Source organism: Rutilus rutilus (assembly GCF_951802725.1).
Source record: "Rutilus rutilus genome assembly, chromosome: 2".
Classification (NCBI taxonomy): Eukaryota; Metazoa; Chordata; class Actinopteri; order Cypriniformes; family Leuciscidae; genus Rutilus; species Rutilus rutilus.
Genome location: NC_140210.1, coordinates 30603593 through 30622669, shown reverse-complemented (window position 1 = coordinate 30622669; position 19077 = coordinate 30603593). Strand labels below are relative to the sequence as shown.

The window sequence follows — 19077 nt, the reverse complement described above, 5'->3', positions numbered from 1 at the left end:
TTAATCTCCTCATCTGAAATAGACGCCTGACAAGACTGACTGAACCCTAAACAAGTTTTTTCACAAAAGCCGGTATTGTCCGCTGTCAAGGCATCGAGTTCATGTTTTACAGCAGAAACAGACAAGCAGTCGCACCCTTGTTGGTGAACACAACACGATAAATCCGTTTTAGCGACTCAGCGCGCAGTATTCAGGTCAGATGTCTAAGAGGCTAAGAGGAGTTTCGTCAAAGCTGACTAAAAGTGATCGAGGATGGATCATTTCAATGAACTTGATGAACCTGTGATATCTTCTTCGGTGTGTAAAAGGAAAATAAAAGCTGAAACATTTTCATGGAACCTTACAGCTCGTTTAGTGGTGAGGGAAAAGCTCACTGTACTGCGTGTACGTTAATCACAACAACAAAGTTTGCCAGGTGTCTATGTCAGTTGAGGAGATTAACGTTACAAAGATTAACCGAGTGTTGTATTATTTATCATAGCAATTACTTGGTTTTGTTTGACTGAAAACTAAAAAAAAAAAAGAAACTTTTAACATATTAAAGCACTTTCAATTAACTTTAATTTTGTAATTTACCTGTATTTTTTAAGTTATTATTATTATTAATCAAAACAACCGAGCTGCAGTTTGATTGATATTACTTGGAATGCACAATAATAATAAAAAAACATGATTTATGAAAATGAACAAGAATGCAGTACTTGCAAATGACCTCTTCTGTTTTAAATGTTCCAATTGGGAGAGGGTGTGCAATTATTAAACGTTCATGTTATATTATTTTGGTTGCATAAAAACGTAACTGGTTGTGTTAACATAATATCTAAATATCGATTAATCGATCGATATAGCCCTGAATCGAATCGAATCGTAATCGTATCGCAGAATTTTTTGAGGTATCGGCAAATATCGTATCGCTGGCTGAGAGAATCGATATTGTATCGTATCGTATCTTGATGAACTGTCCGATTTACACCCCTAGTTAACTGTTAACTATAACTGAAAACTAAAATTTCTGTTTTTACTGTATGTTTGATTAAATATGCAGCCTTGGCGAGATTTCTTTCAAAAATCTTCCCGAACCCAAACCTGTGAACTGCATTGTAAATCCCCCAAAATACTTAGATAATATTACTGGGTAATACACTTTAAAATGACTAAATTACTAACTTAACTTTACATTAATAAGCACACAACAGTGATGGGTGGTGGCTTTAACACTGTTCTAGCCTTTGCATGCACTTTGTAAATCTGTGAAAAGGACATTTCTTTAGGACTTTCTTTTTATGTTATTTGTTTTTTCTTGGTGTCAAACATTTCAAGCTTGACTGGATTCCTCCACGGCCAAATCAAGTCATCTTGAACTGATGAAAGACATGACCATTTTTTGTCACTGTAAGTAAAAGTGGGTGTAGTCATGTTTGTCTGTTAGTGTGTGTGAGGATCATATACTAATAAGTAATAAGTACTGTATATCACTTCTAAAGTTGCAGGGAGACATATTTAACTTCTGTTACTGCCTCCAGAAAAAATAAAAGTGTTCTTCACTGCCTGTCTGACGACAAGTAAACAATCGAAGCCAAGATTTTAAAATATGCGGATTGTTTTGCTCCTGGTTATGATAGATGTAATTATTTTTGGAGCCTGTGTTCTTGAGGAGGAATTTCTTGTACAGTCATGTTCCCACGGTTGTAGAGCCAGTGTGACAGAGTTGCTGAACATGCCTTTGTTAAGCTTTCCATTGTGATGAAACGCAGTCGAATCCGTGTTTCTACACTGTGGTGATCAGGGCCTGCACTTGAAGGAAAGCAGTATCAGATTCTGGACACTGGGCTGTGGTAGATGACTGTGAAAATAGATGATCTAAAACAAGAACATGTGGCTACTTAAGACAAGACTTGAAGTAGAAGAAAATAAGCAGCGAGTCGCCACAGCTCAGTGAAACCTCTCTGACAGGCTAAATTAACATGTGAGCTTTGGTTTTAACAGCATTGGTAAATGTCATGAGTGAGAAAACATGCTAAACTGGCTAGAAAAGATGGGTATTTCCATTTTGGTACACTCTGCTGGTGCATGTCTGCAGCCCAAACATAGAAAGGGTTGAAAAATGACTTGAAATGTAGAGCTAGTGTAGGCATACACTAATGGAAAAAGATTGGGGTCAGTAAGATTCTTTTAAGGGTTTTGAAAGAAGTATTTTATGCTCACCACAGCTCCATTTATTTGATCATAATATTATTACAATTTAAAAAGACTACTTTCTATTTTAATATATTTTAAAATGTAATTTATTCCTGTTGCGGAGAAGCTGAATTTTCAGCATCATTACTCCAGTCTTCAGGGTCACATGATCCTTCAGAAATCATTCTAATGTGATGATTTGGTGCTCGAGAAACAGTTGAAAATGGTTATGCTGCTTAATATTTTTGTGGAAACAAAAAACAAACAAAAAATCAGGATTATTTGATGATATTATTTGAAAGTTAAAAACGGCATTTATTTGTAACAATATAAATGTCTTTTTCATGTAAATAAATCGCTATTGCTAAATTTCTATATAAATGCAATTTCTTTCAAACCAAAAAAATCATGACTTAAATACTATATAGATAATAAAATACTAAAGAGAAATTACACAGAATCCTCAGATATGATATAGAATTTAGTTTTTTTTTTCTTCTGAAAACTGGTTATGTTAAGTGGTTAACTTTTTTTGATAAGTGGGATTTGATATATTTATTATATTTTTACCTGTGTTTTCACCATGAAAATAGCCATAAAGATGGAATAGTGTTAAATCACAGACAAACAAACAATATTCATATAATGCAATTTAATGCTTGCATTACACAAATTAAAATTCACAAAAATATTTGAAAATGGGCTTGGTGAGGCACAGTTTGTCAAAATGACAAAATATCTTGCGATTATTTAAATGATTCTTTCTCTTTGTTTTTTGCCACTAACTATTTTTTCCCCTCTTTTGCTGTCATCTGTATTTTTTTTTTTTTGTTATCATGTCTACATTTTAGTGTGCATCCTTTTTTCTTTTTTTTTTAAAGTCCCTGTGAACCGGAAGTTGCAACCGACGATACTTCAGTGTCATGACGTATTTCCAAGTGAAATGGAATATTGAATAGAGTAGCGCTGCACGATTAATCGAAATGCAACCACTCGCGATTTTCTGCGCAGCTTGTCAGTGCAGCGCGGCTGATCGGTAGTAAACACTGCTCCATCTGAAAGCCAGAGGGCGCTCTCACGCAGACATGCCAAATATGCCCCGCCACAGAAGTAAGACAACACATGTCATTCCAGGAAATCCCTGTGGGCATCATAGTATGGCTGTAGCTGAATAAACAGAATATTATAAATGCTTTGATTGATTTATTAAATGTTGTCTTTTGTTGGACAAGAGGTTCTCATGTTTGGAAAGATGTTTGACGCGTGTTGCTTTTTCAAATGCTCGTTATAAGCGACTCAAACTCTCAGTGCTTTCAGATGGAGCAGCATTTACTACGGATCACCGAGCCGGACGTCACTGACAAGCTGCGCTTTAAAAATAATCGCAGCCTTTGCGATTTCATAATCGCAATAATACAAATCGGTTAAGCGTGATTTCCATGTTAATTGCGATTAATCAAGCAGCCCTAGAATAGAGGGCTAGGTTTTATTTTAGCACACCTCCTCTCCATCCCTCGCTCATAGCAGACTGACGGTTAGAGGGGAGTGGTTATAGATATTCTACTCAAGCCGTCAAACTGACGTCATCAGAGAAGGAACGCCAAATTCAAGTTTTGATTAAAGATTACCACCACAAACAAATTTTTTTCTGTGTATTAACTTGCACGGATTAATTGTTCACCGCAAGACTAGTAATGTGCTCTAACGAAGTAAATAGGGTCAATTTTGTTTTCATGACGACTTTAAATGAGGTGGTTGATAAGGGTGTCTAGAAGTGCAGGTTGTTGCCCCTCCCCTTTCTCCTGAGTGGTCAGCCCTTATTTGCCCATGTGAGAAGCTTACGGTGTCACTGAGCTCCAGGCACATGCCTTGCATACCAGCAGATACTCTGCACACAGTTGTTGGGCATACCCCACGTTTTTCAGCCCCGGGGAACGGATTGCTCGCATTCACAGAGAAGCTCGATTGAGGGCAAAAACGACACATGCTCCTTTACCCTGCTCTTGAGAGGTCAAGTCTACGGTCCATGAACATGTTGTCCAGTGACTCTATTTTTGGCTGACAATTTTAAGGTGGGGGAGGGAGAATAGAAATGAGTGTTGCATTGCATTGTGTCATGCTGAGAAAAATAAATCTTTTTTTTTTTTTTTTTTTTTTTGTCGAATGCATTTGCACATAAATTAATCATAAAATATTTGAATAAGACAACCACTCCTTAAAACATAGTGTTCCGACAGCCTCCTCACCCTTCCTTTTTTTCCCCCTGAATTTACGTAAATAAACAACTCTAATATACTTTAAGCCAATAAATAGCTTAACAATATCCAGTTTTACTCCCTAATGTATGATAGGAGTGGTCCAATTACGCACAATTTGTCACAATTATTTCTATAGGTGTTGGTCATCATGATTATATTATTTCCTTTGTGTTCTTTACCAAACTGTCTGCATTTGTCTGAATGTTAGTGGCAACGCACAAACAAAAGAAAAATCTTGACCTGCCAGTTTGGCCCCTTCATAGGTGTGGTTATGGTTTCAACCAAAACCCCCTGGAGCTCTCTGACATTCAATAAAAATGGTTTAATCACTCAAAGACCTGGCTGTTAATGTTGGAGGATGCAAACAGATACTTAATCTGTTTGGGCATGTTGAGATTTGGTCTTTCATTTGAATTTCAGTAACTTTTTGCCCTAGGAAATACACTTAGCATGTCAGAGGCTATCACATCTAAGCTTTGCATCACCTTTAATTTAGCAATCGCTTAGCTTAGCCTAAGGTGAGCTACAGCAGACATTATAACCATCATGTTTTTTTTTTCCTCCCATTGTGTTTAAATCACAATTTGAGCGACAGTAAAGACTATTTGAATTAAATACTTAAAAAGAATCCTGAAGAAAATGCATTGTGTTTTCACATAAATATGGAGCACTACTGCTTTTAACACTGATAATAAATTCAGAAAATTCAGCTCTGCCATCACAGGAATAAATTAAATTTTAAAACATATTAAAATAGAGAGTAGTCCTTATAAATTGCAATAATATTTCACAACATTACTGTTTGTTTTTTTTTATCAAATGAATGCTGCATTGGTGAGCATAAGAGACTTCATTCTAAAATCTACTGAACATTTCTTTTTAAAGGGGTCATATAATGCCATTTTTTGTACAAGCTAATATGATTCTTTAGGGTCTAAATTAAAAGTTTGTAATATACTTTAATTAAAAATTCTCATTAGTATTGTAAGAAAACACTCATTTTACCTGGTCAAAAACAGCTCTGTTTTCAGCACGCCATTTAAGTGCATGTGTCTTTAAATGATAATGAGCTTTGCTCACCCCGCCCCTCTGTTCTGTGCGTACACCGTTTTTAATAATAACACAATAACCATAACGCGTTGTTCATTATTAACATGGGATTATGAATTATATTGAGAACGTCGTACAAAGAAAACATGCCGTAATGTACCCTGAGTGTAAACAGCCGCATTCATCGTGAAGCGTGCAGCAAGCGATTTGCAAAGATTAATATAAATATTAATATAAAGGTTAATAAAACGTTACACTCACTTCTTCTTCTGGAGGTTCAGCAGGAACACGAATAGTTGGTACCGATCCTTTTTCAGGAGCAGCTTCTTAGCAAAACCAGCTTTATACTGACCCTCGTTTGTAAAGCAGTCTGGTGTGTGAAATGATTCGCGCAAACATGAAAGCATTGACGTTGATCGTGGGGAATATTCCCTTCGAAAACAAACTCAGCCACTGCGTCTTCAGCGGTTCGAATTTAGGAATATCAAAATGACTGCTGTGTGCCTTATTACACCCAAGAACAGAACACCACAATCGCTTAGACGCCATTCTGCTCATAGACAGTGCTCCAGCGTATGCGTATCAACAATGACGCGCGGGCTATGATTGACAGCTCGCTCACGAGCGAGGGCGGGTCTGTGTTGAAACGCTGCTGTCAATCAACAATCGTGGGAGGGGCGTCGATTTTGTGACGTCAAAAAATCGAACGGCTTGATATGAGATGGGGGAAAACATATAAGAAGGATGGATTTTTATCATTATATGATGGTTGTGTACAGGCACTGCCAACACACATTTCAGTACAATCAACTTGTAAAAGTGCATGTACCATTATATGACCCCTTTAATTATATGTGTCATTATTGTTTTCAAAATAACTTTGCATGGGATAATTTTGCAGAATCATTTCTCTATCTGCTTTCACTGATGGTCAGCGTGTAGAATGCACTTATATCCTCTGTTTGTGCCTGTGTCCAGGTTCAGGCAGCTGCATTTGGGTTCAGACAGCAGGGTGGCAGAACTGCTTAACCAGGTGAAGCTGAAAAAGTTTGAGTTGGAGCGTTCCCAGATGGTCCAGGAGGAGACCGCCAGGAACCTCAGCCTTTGTCAGATTGAGTGTGAGAAACACCAGAAAAAACTGGAGGCAAGGCTCTATAAAATAAATAAATGTTTCATTTTTGTTAAATCTGTATGGCAAAGATGCCATGCACATGAAACCTCAACAAAGTGATTTCTTTTAGCATCACTGCAAGTTAAAACCTGTCAATTGCTTAGTAGTTCAAGCTGGTAATTCCTTAAAGGAATATTTTAACATTTCTGTCATCTTCTACAACACCGTCATGTCATTTCTAACCTGCATGACTTTCATTTTTCCAAGGAACACAAAAAGAGAATTTATTGACCACTCTTTACTATATAGTGAAGTAAATGGGATCTGGGCTGTCAAGCTCCAAAATGATGAATGAAAAGCTGCATGAAAGAATCATAAATGTACCATAAAAGAGGTCCATATGACTGATGTCAAATTTCCCCAACTCTTCTTAAGCTTATACATCTATTAATCAGCTTCAGTCAATATTAGACATTTAATTGTCTAAATATTTTTTAACATAAAAAATTTGGTTAAAATGTTAATATTTTGCAATTTTTTTCCACATAAAGATTACCTTTATTGTTATCTTATTCATAGTTATTCTTTAAAAAACAATTCTTTAAAAATAATCTTTGGTAATTAAATCTCAACATGAATATCCATATTTTATACTGTACATTTAAAATGAAAATGAAAGAGATATTCCTTTGTATTTTTTTAGACTTATTTTTTTGAAATTTTTCCTTTTTTCTGATAATGCAGATCTTACAGAGAGAGGACAGGAAGCGATGTGGGAGAGAGAGAGGGGGGTGGGATCGGGAAAGGAGCCGGGACTCGAACTCGGGTCGCCCGAAGCGCAACCATATGTCGAAGGGAGGCCTATGAGGCCATTGGCTCTGACTAGAGAGCTATATACATTTTACAATGCCCGAGTTAACTTGTAACATTGAAAACAATTGTTTTTTTTTTTCTCTCTTTTATTTGCTTTCTAGTGTTTTATTTCTCTGATCCCGATCTTCTGATTTATTTTTAATTTTATATAAAATAGTATATATGAATGGCATTTGCATTAAGCCATTAACAAGTCATATGGACTTCTTTTTAACGCTGCATTTTGATGCTCAGCGTCGTGGATCCCAATTCAAAGGCCAGAAATTCAAGATTTCTCCCTCTGTGTTCTACGGAGAGAAGAAAGTATTTAGAATGACATGAGGGTAAATGATAATAGAATTTTATTTTTTGGGTGATCAATTCATAAATATTACAGTATTCTTTAATTATTACCTATGATTTGATTGTTCCAATGTCATGTATGGAATATATAATTCTTGTAATGAGCTCCACACTGACTCTCAACTCATTCAGAGACCAGACAAGGGTTGAACCCACTGATCTATATAGAATGAATATAGATCAGTGGTTGAACCCCATACCAGCCTCATAAAATAAGGATTGCACATATTTGTCAGCATCATAAAGCCTATTTGAACATGATATGACACCACCCTTGTTACTCAAGTTCTGTCGTTATATCTTTGTCCTTCTCTTGAACTGTTTATGCAGGTTCTAACAAAAGAGTTTTACGGGCTTCAGACATCATCAGACAAACGCATCACAGAACTGCAAGCCCAGAATTCTGAAAGGCAAGCACGACTGGAGACATACGAGCGATTGGAAAAGGAGTTGGACGATGTTACCATGCAGGCGGCAGAGAGTAAGAAAGGAGACTGATTCAGTCATTGATATTGAAGTTCAAAGATAAGATAAGACCAGAACATCAGCAAGGCTGCACACTGAAATTAAATGGTCTTTGAGGCCAAATTTTTCTTAAAGGCCCACTGAAGTGCCTTGGAACGCGCAGCTTTGTGTGATGCATTGATGTAATTTCCACTGAAACAGGAAGCTAAGGCGGAACATATTGAATGGCTCCTCCCCCTTTTCAAATAGCCAATAGCGTTTAGTTTACCTCACAGACTGCACGTCACACTCGACAGCACCATGGAAGCGAATCCGAGCGCTGATGATATGTTGGATTCAATAGTAGAGGTGTGAATAAATTCTAGCCATTTCATTCTTAACCAACGTACAGTTGGAAAACGGAAAAAAACTCGAGAGTTTGAGCAACCGAACACACAAAAAAAATATTGCTATGTGACGTGTCAACGATCGCTTTGGCCAGGTGGTATTATAGGGGGCGGGACACTTTAGATTCTAGAAAGCATTTGATTGGACAGAAGATGTGATGAGAAGCTGAAGTCTGCGGTGATGTCATAAAAATCTGTGATCCGTTTTAGCAGAAGTGAGAGACTAAGTTTTGAATGCTTATATCTCCTAAATGTGAATTTTGTCATTGTTTTGGAACACACCAGCTTATCCATAACCTTAAGGCTAATATATTCATACTAAAAGATAAAAAAACTTACATTTTAATTTCAAGGGGCCTTTAAATTCTGATATGAGGTTCTTATTTCTGCATATATGGTCATGTTGATTTAAAGAAATCAAAGCTGTGGTTAAATTAGTGCTGGCGAAGATTCTGTTTTACGACTACTCGTGAAACAGTTCTGCTGCAAAAAACACATGTAAACAATGCAGTAATAGTTTAAAAAAATAAATAAAACACGCTGCATGTCTTTTTTTCCATTGGTTTTGCATGTTCAACATGCCATACTACATCACACCTGATGATGGTTTGAAAAAATGGCCTTAGGGCCTTATCCTTAAACAACCCTCTTCTAAACGTCAGTGAATATGCTGACACTGAGCTGAGGTGATGTGACAGGCTGGCCTAGCCAGGTTTTTAACTCCAAGTTAAAAACAGGTTTTTGACATCAAGTCTGCATAGATCAAACTTAAAAAAGAATGCCTAGTGCAAGGAATGCCGGATGATACCGCAAGATAATGCAGTTACTTATCACTGTGATGTTGTTCTTAAGTTAAACTTATCTATCCGCCTTTTTGAAGCAATTTTTGATTTTAACGAACTTTTGATATTCGCATTTTTAACGAATTTTTTATATTCTCTACCGTTCCTGAGAAATACCTCGCATAATTTGACATGCCTGTGTTTGTTGTCTTATTTTATATATATATATTATATTCATGCTAATTGGTTAACATGCTAACCAGTTACTATACTTTCTAATGTGGCTCTTCAGCTGTCAGGTTAACCATAAGCTACATTAGCAGTTTAGTTAGCTTAGTATGCTAATCGTTTAAAATGCTAAGTAACGCTTCTGTGAACTCATTCTTGCCTTGGAAACTCTCTTCAGCAGCCTGTTGAACGTGCGTCAACCAGTGGCGCACCTATATAAGCAACAAGCACCGAACCTTTCAGGTTGTGAGTTCAAATCCCGTGTGGAACATGCTCAGACCGCAAGAGGTACTGTGGCCTGAAATGGTGCGAAAGTTGATTCTCTTCAAGACATTGTGTCTTTCTGAGAATTATCTAATCTGAACTTAATAAATCTAACATGAGATGCATTTATATAGAAAATCTTCATTTTGAGTTAATTGTCAACTGAACTACTGAAGCTTGTCTTCCAAATGGTGCACTGCAATAAGCAACAATCATGTGATCTAAAGATTGTGGGGTTGATTCCTGCCTGGTACAACATAAGAGTGTGTAATGTTGTGTCACTGCGATTCCCTTATTATCTGGGAAAGCATTGTACTAATCATTGTACTAATATTTCTTCCTCTTGGATTAGAAATGTGTTTTTGTTCATTCTGTGTTCATTTTCATCTTAACTTCTGAATCACTGAATCGCACACACATTGACAACTTTTTTTACTTATTATTATTATTATTATTATTTTTATTATTTTTATTATTTATTTTATTATTATTATTATTATATATATATATTTAAATGTAGTGAAGCAATTTTGTTAAAATTATACAACATTTTTTACTTGTGGTTCAACCAACATGCAGAAAAGCAAGAAACGATATAGACAGAACCTTTTCTGATGGTTATTCTTAAGGTCAATAAGTCTCTTAAAATATCATATCATTTTAACTTTTTACCCTGAAAATTTTCTTTTTTTGCCTGATGGTTACAGCACGTGACATTTTTAAAGTCATTTGTTAAAAAATAAAATAAATTTAAAGTGGTGTAAAAGTTTTTCAAAATCAAAAGAAACCAATATTGATTACAGAGAGTACATTTATAGGACCTTGGTACAAGATTTTTGGATATTCTTGTTTGTTATTGACCTTTATGTTCTTGTTCAATTGGTTATATAAACTTGCTCTTGAGTCTCTATACATCATTCTCATCTTTATCTCTTTAAACAATACTTCACCATTTTTCATGTCTACATAAACCTTCCAACACAGTATGCATTGTAAGAAAAGATAGAAAACTGTTTATAGTCCTATTAGTGCTCTCTTGGGTGGTCTAGAAATACTTGCTCTTAAACATACTTTTTTCCTCCTCTTTTGTAGTTGAAAATGAAGATGAGGCAGAGAGGGTGCTGTTTTCATATGGTTATGGTGCAAACATTCCAACAACTGCTAAGAGAAGACTGAAGCAAAGGTGAAGTCTGAGGAGGTCACTCGTCTTTGAAAACCAGAAGCTCATCTTTGTGTTTACTGACTGTTTTTATGTCTGCGTGACTCTAATCATAGGTTTCTGAATGTGTGTGTGCAGTGTTCACTTGGCACGTAGGGTTCTGCAGCTGGAGAAACAGAATACGCTGCTTAGGAGAGACCTGGAAAGACATACGGCGCACAGCAGCCAGATCTCTGAAGAGGTGCTACATTTCACTCTTTTGACAAGAATGCATAGACACATGTACACATACAGTACCACGGGAGTAAAAAATTTGGCAAGAAAAAGCATTTTTGTGTGTGTGTATATATATATATATATATATACACAGTGGGTACGGAAAGTATTCAGACCCCCTTAAATTTTTCACTCTTTGTTATATTGCAGCCATTTGCTAAAATCATTTAAGTTCTTTTTTTTTTCCTCATCATTGTACACACAGCACCCCACATTGACAGAAAAACACAGAATTGTTGACATTTTTGCACATTTATTAAAAAAGAAAAACTGAAATATCACATGGTCCTAAGTATTCAGACCCTTTGCTGTGACACTCATATATTTAACTCAGGTGCTGTCCATTTCTTCTGATCATCCTTGAGATGGTTCTACACCTTCATTTGAGTCCAGCTGTGTTTGATTATACTGATTGGACTTGATTAGGAAAGCCACACACCTGTCTATATAAGACCTTACAGCTCACAGTGCATGTCAGAGCAAATGAGAATCATGAGGTCAAAGGAACTGCCTGAAGAGCTCAGAGACAGAATTGTGGCAAGGCACAGATCTGGCCAAGGTTACAAAAAAAATTCTGCTGCACTTAAGGTTCCTAAGAGCACAGTGGCCTCCATAATCCTTAAATGGAAGACGTTTGGGACGACCAGAACCCTTCCTAGAGCTGGCCGTCCGGCCAAACTGAGCTATCGGGGGAGAAGAGCCTTGGTGAGAGAGGTAAAGAAGAACCCAAAGATCACTGTGGCTGAGCTCCAGAGATGCAGTCGGGAGATGGGAGAAAGTTGTAGTAAGTCAACCATCACTGCAACCATCCACCAGTCGGGGCTTTATGGCAGAGTGGCCCGACGGAAGCCTCTCCTCAGTGCAAGACACATGAAAGCACACCTGAAGGACTCCAAGATGGTGATAAATAAGATTCTCTGGTCTGATGAGACCAAGATAGAACTTTTTGGCCTTAATTCTAAGCGATATGTGTGGAGAAAACCAGGCACTGCTCATCACCTGTCCAATACAGTCTCAACAGTGAAGCATGGTGGTGGCAGCATCATGCTGTGGGGGTGTTTTTCAGCTGCAGGGACAGGACGACTGGTTGCAATCGAGGGAAAGATGAATGCGGCCAAGTACAGGGATATCCTGGACGAAAACCTTCTCCAGAGTGCTCTGGACCTCAGACTGGGCCGAAGGTTCACCTTCCAACAAGACAATGACCCTAAGCACACAGCTAAAATAACGAAGGAGTGGCTTCACAACAACTCCGTGACTGTTCTTGAATGGCCCAGCCAAAGCCCTGACTTAAACCCAATTGAGCATCTCTGGAGAGACCTGAAAATGGCTGTCCACCAACGTTTACCATCCAACCTGACAGAACTGGAGAGGATCTGCAAGGAGGAATGGCAGAGGATACCCAAATCCAGGTGTGAAAAACTTTTTGCATCTTTCCCAAAAAGACTCATGGCTGTATTAGATCAAAAGGGTGATTCTACTAAATACTGAGCAAAGGGTCTGAATACTTAGGACCATGTGATGTTTCAGTTTTTCTTTTTTAATAAATGTGCAAAAATGTCAACAATTCTGTGTTTTTCTGTCAATATGGGGTGCTGTGTGTACAATGAGGAAAAAAAAAAGAACTTAAATGATTTTAGCAAATGGCTGCAATATAACAAAGAGTGAAAAATGTAAGGGGGTCTGAATACTTTCCGTACCCACTGTGTATTATATATATATATATATATATATATATATATATATATATATATATATATATTTAATGTACAGCGTAGAAGCAAAGAACCACCTGATGCGAAACTGAGTGCATTCATTCATATTTTAATGCACAACTAGCCATGGATTATCCCGCTTATACCATGGTCATTTGCCATTAGAAAGTGGTTACTGATGTTTGCAGTGCAATATTTGACCGCAAGGGTAAAAATTAGTTATTTTTGTCAGTTACAGCTCGTTAGATCTAGCATTCTGCCCACTTTGAATCAGACACAGAGATAAAGTAGTGCGAGAGAGATAGATGCACGTGAATGAATTATAGGCAAAAACAATGAGCTTGATAAAGCAAGTTGTGATCATAATGATTACAATATTGGGAAAATTTGTTGGGAAAATATGTTGATTCAGAGTTGACTTCATCTGAAGTCCTTGTAAGAGGCTGGATCCAAACCGGAGCTGTGGTTATCTCTAGTTACCTCAGGATGGGCATACCAAGGTAGAAAAAAATTAGCATAGTTGCTATTCATAACACACACATGTGATTGCTCGGCTAAAGAGATCTCTTTAATCTAGATTTAAACTGGGAGAGTGTGTCTGAGCCCCAATCATTTTCAGAAAGGCTACCTTTAGCTTTAGTGACGTGTAGCCAATTATGGTGTCCCATACTCTAAATTTGTGCTCTGCACTTCACCCATCCAAGTGCACAAACACAGCAGTGAGTATTGAATACCCACAAAAATGCACCTGGAGCAATGGGCAGCTTTTTTTCTTTTTTTTTGCTGGTACCTCTCTCAAGGGCGCCTCAGTAATGAGAGTGGAAGAGAGCGCTACCTACATTTCCTGACGGTACCGAGACTCGAACCCGCGACCTTCGGGTCACAAGTCTGACTCTCTGGACTTAAATATCCTAAGTACTACCAAAAGTCCAGAGTTTTGTGACCTTAAAGGTATAGGCAAAGTCAAATTTTGTCGTCACTTACTCACCCTCAAGTTGTTCCAAACCTGTATGAGTTTCACAAAAGAAGATATTTTAAAGAATGTTGGTATTCTAACAGTTGACGATATCCGTTAAAAATACTATGGAAGTCAATGGCTACTGTCAACTGTCTGGTTACCTTTTTTTATTTTTTATTTTTTTAAACATCTTCTTTTGTGTTAAACAGAAGAAAGAAACACATTGTTTGGAACAACATGAGGGTGAGTACATGATGACAAAATTTTCATTTTTGGGTGAACTATCCCTTTAAAGAGCATGATGGATTCTAGGGCGAAAGAACATTAGTTAAATACACAGGAGCTAAACCACTGTCGTTTTTGGTCCAATAAGTAATACCTCTTATCCGAGTTTAACAGAAGAAAATTACTGATCATCCAATATTTCATATCTTTAACACACACTGTCAACTTGGAGAATTTTGAGATTTTATCTGGTCGTGATAAAATTAATAACTGAGTATCATCAGCATAACAGTGGGAACTAATTCCATGTTTTTTAATAATATTACCAAGGGCATGTACATTGAAAATAGCAGAGAGCCTAAAACAGACCCATGTGGCACTCCATAATTTACTGACGTTAGTTTTAATAATTCCCTGTTTAAATAAACTAAATCGCAATAGTCAGGTAGGTGCGATCTAAAACACCTTAATGCCTGTCACTGAATACCAGTATAATTTTGTAATTGATCTATGAGTATGTCATGATCAATAGTGTTGAACACAGCACTAAGATCAAGTAAAACTAGTGTTGAAATCAAGCCTTGGTCAGAAGCAAGAAGTAAGTCAATTGTAATTTAACATGCGCAGTTTCTGTGGTATGATGGGACCTTACTGAAATTTTTCATAAATGTAATGCTTTGGTTACGCTTTATTTTATTGTGACGTAGTTACATTGTACTTACTCTAATTACCGAGTAATATTAATTAAGTACATGTACTTACTATAGTAATAACAGTAAATTATGCATAATTACAAGTAGCTAACCCTAACCGTAACTCTATAGTAAGTACATGTAGTTAATTAATTGTACTAACTCAAATAATTACTGAGTACTATGTAACTACTTCAATACCACAGAAACTGCGCTTTTTAAAAATACAAATGACTTGCTTCTGACAAAGGCTTGATTTCAACACTAGTTTTACCTGATCTTAGTGCTGTGTTCAACACTATTGATCATGACATACTCATAGATATTCATAGGTGTTCAGTGACAGGCATTAAGGTGTTTTAGATCGCACCTATCTGACCATTAGAATTTTGTTTATATAAACAGGCAATTATTAAAACTAACGTCAGTAAATGATGGAGTGCCGCATGGGTCTGTTTTAGGCCCTCTGCTATTTTCAATGTACATGCCCTTGGTGATATTATAAAAAAAAACATGGAATTAGTTTCCACTGTTATGCTTATGATACTCAGTTATACATTTTATCACGACTGGATAAAATCTCTAAATTATCCAAGTTGACACAGTGTGTACTTACTATAGAGTTATATGGTTAGGGTTTGGTTTTAGGGCTAGTTGTAATTATGCATAATTTACTGTTATTACTATAGTAAGTACATGTAGTAACGTGTAGCTATGTCACCTTAAAATAAAGTGTTATCCATTTTTTTTGCAAGAATGAGCACAATTGAATGGACACAACTTTTTGTAGTATTTTAGACATAAATGGAAGATTTGAAATGGGTCTGTAATTTGCCAATTTATTTGGATTTAGTTGTGGTTTCTTAATGAGAGGCTTAATAACGGCCAGCTTGAAGGGTCTTGGGTCATGACCCAGAGATAGAGACGGGTTAATAATATTGAGAAGATTGGTAGATAACGACTCTTTCAGTTTTTTTGTGGGTATTGGATACATGTTGTTGGTTCAGATGTAATAATAAGTGTACTCTTCCTGTCCTATAGTTGTTAAGCATTGCAATTGTTCTTGAGGAGTGATAATTGAATCATAAAACACTGTTAAAGGTTGTACATTTACAATTATATTTCTGATGCTTTCAATTTTCTCAGGGAAGAAATTCATGAAGTCATTACTACTGTGATGGAATATTCATTTCAGGTGACGTCTGTTTATTTGTTAATATAGCCACTGTACTAAATAAAAACGTTGGATTGTTTTGGTTATGAGTTTGCGGAGATGCTCGGCCCTGGCCTGGAGCTTTTTTATAGCGGGATATACTGTCTTTCCATGCGATTCTAAAGACCTGCAGATAAGTTTGTTTCCATTTGCGCTAGATTGCGAGTTTCTCCTTGATAGCGTGAGTAATACTGCTGTACCATGGTGCAGTACTTTTCTCTCTAATCTTTTTTAATCTGAGGGGTGCAACAGTTTCTAATGTACTAGAGAAGATAGAGCCCATACTACTAGTCATTTTATCAGGTTCATTTGTGTTAATGGGTACACTGAGCAGCTGAGACAGATCAGGGAGGTTATTTGTGAATCTATCTTTTGTGGTTGGTATAATTGTTCTACCTGGGCGATAACGCAGAGTGATATGACAAATATTAGCAGTACGCAGTATGCACGTTACAAGGCAGTGATCAGTGACATCATCTCTTTGCGGTAGAATATTTATATCAGTAAGATCAGTTCTATGCGATATAAATAAATCTAGTTTATGATTAAATGATGAGTGAGCATGGTGATGTTTTTCTTGACCCTAAAGCAATTCCTAACGTGAATGTTCAGCTGACAATCAGCGCTTTATTGACCTTGACCAATAAGTCTGAGAGAAACATAGGGCACTGGAGATCTATACACAGAAGCCAGAGCAAGAGGTAGCAGGTATTTTTTTTCTGATATCTGAAAATGTAACATTGAGCACAAGCGCTTCAAATAAATTAAACCTGTGTCCTGTTTTCTGAGTAACATTAAGAATATCTTTATAGATTGTTGCAATATCACCACCACGACCAATCAGATGGGCGTTATAACAGTAGCCTGGTGGAGTAGAATCATTAAGACTGATATAGTCATTTGGTTTAAGCCAGGTTTCAGTCACACAGAGTACATCAAAACTATTATCTGTGATCATTTCATTTACAATAAACGCCTTAGGCGTGAGCGATCTAATGTTTGGGAGCCCAAGCTTTATAAATTGGTTTTATTCACTCATTTTGTGTTTTTCTGGTTTAATCATTATTAGATTTTTATTTTATTTTATTTTTTTCTGTAGTAAATGTATTATTTGACCTCATTATTCGGGGAACAGACACAGTCTCTATTAAATGGACTTCATGCTAGGCTTGCTGCGAAAGTCAGTGTTACTAAGTGTTTTACCCCCACCGTTATTTAGACTTTTTTTATAGTAATAAAAATCATGTAGTTCAGTTAGAGAACAGACACTAGAGTTAAATTGTCTGCTCGATGCAACGTGAGGCGAACAAGAGTCGCAGCAAATATCAGCAGCAGGAGACAGATTTAATTTAAGACGTGACAAGAGTCACTTGCTGACTTACAAGACGATGGTGGAGATTTTGTTTCAAAGCGATTTAAAATTTGGAAATATTTTGGATTTAAATTTTCTAAAGTCAGTCTGCCAGTCCACCCCAATGAAATACCAAGTAAAGGAGAATGTGCACAAAATAACCATGGCTTTGGATTTGATTTCATCCATCTATATGTGCATACACCTAGCTCATGTTGTTTAAAAACCCATATAACACAAAAAGAGAAATCTTACAGGAATGCTTGAATGAATGGGAACTGATGCTGTCAAGCTTGAAAAAGGATGCAAAAGCACCATAAAAGTATCAGGAAATGTTGTACATTCACCTAGTTTTCTTTGACGTGTTCATGAGAGAAGTCTTGTTTATTTTGGGTTGGATCTTTTCAGTCATTGTTCATTTAGTTCATGGGTATGACTTGTTCATTGATATTATTTGTTTATGAATAATTATGACTAATCTGTTTACTCAGTGATCCATTCATAGTGATTAACCGCTCACTGGAGGGGAAGATTATTGATGACATGATCTTAAATTTCTCACACAAAAATATTGCAAAATATTTTTTATATAAGTCTTTTTGCATTTTTTTTTAAGCTTTAAAGCCTCTGTCCCCATTCATTGCAAAAAATATATATATTTGTAGAATTTTTCAAAGTTATTTTTGTGTTTCCTTTTGTGTTCCATGGAGGAATGCATTTGGAAATTTTAATGATAACAGAATTTAGGTTTGGGTGAAATTCAGAATCTATAGTAATAACTCCAAACCGTGGTACCGAAAGTGTGTTCTAGTCCTAACTGCCTTTCAGATTTCTGTTTCACTTAAGATCTGTTCTATTTGCATTTGTCTTTATAGTAAGCTCAGGGTCAGAGCTCAAACAAAACCACAAGCAACCATCTTTGCTTAAAATGGCGATAGAAAAATCTCCCTATAGTTTGAGAAACATTTTTAAATATTAGAAAAGATAGAAAAGAGAACAGCATTTACATTTAACTTGGCGTAATGTCTGTTTTCTCTGTTTTTAAGTGCTCTCTTTAAATCATCATTGTATTATGTTTGCTTTTACAGATATTCAGTAACAGCAGCATTTTTGTAAGTTCACGAGGTCAGTAGTGTGGTTTCAAAAATGTCAAACATTCAAGTATCAGCTTTCATCTAAAATAGTGCTTTGGAAAGCCCAACTTCATGCTTTGCATGCATAGATGCACAGACTCTGCTGTGATTAAAATAAGAGTTGTTGCCAGTTTGAAAAAAAAAAAATACATTGTAGATGTTATCACATATTTTTTGGCCTCCTGAATATGCCTTAAAATCAAAGTGCAATAAGATCTCTATAAAATGATATAAACTGATTATGAATATGAAGCATAATATAAAAAGATTCATCACCCTTAAAATGATTTGAAAGGCCCAATTTGTAAAACAGTATTGTGTTAACTTGCACATTGAAAAACATTGTCATTTGACATCTCTGCTTCAGGCGGCGTGTGGCAGATTCTATAGCCTGATGAGACCAGAAGTGAGCTTTTTG

General features: G+C 36.4%; 1 protein-coding gene across 1 annotated transcript in view; it reads left to right on the top strand.

Moving 5' to 3' along the window:
• Window positions 1–19077, top strand: part of pibf1 (progesterone immunomodulatory binding factor 1) — a gene marked incomplete at its 5' end in the record, with an annotated part of 46166 nt that overhangs the window by 11683 nt on the left and 15406 nt on the right. The window contains 4 exons of the mRNA XM_084396928.1: window positions 6465–6630; window positions 8143–8293; window positions 11030–11120; window positions 11235–11337. Coding sequence (XP_084253054.1) covers window positions 6465–6630; window positions 8143–8293; window positions 11030–11120; window positions 11235–11337 — 511 coding nt within the window. The remainder of the gene's footprint in view (window positions 1–6464; window positions 6631–8142; window positions 8294–11029; window positions 11121–11234; window positions 11338–19077) is intronic.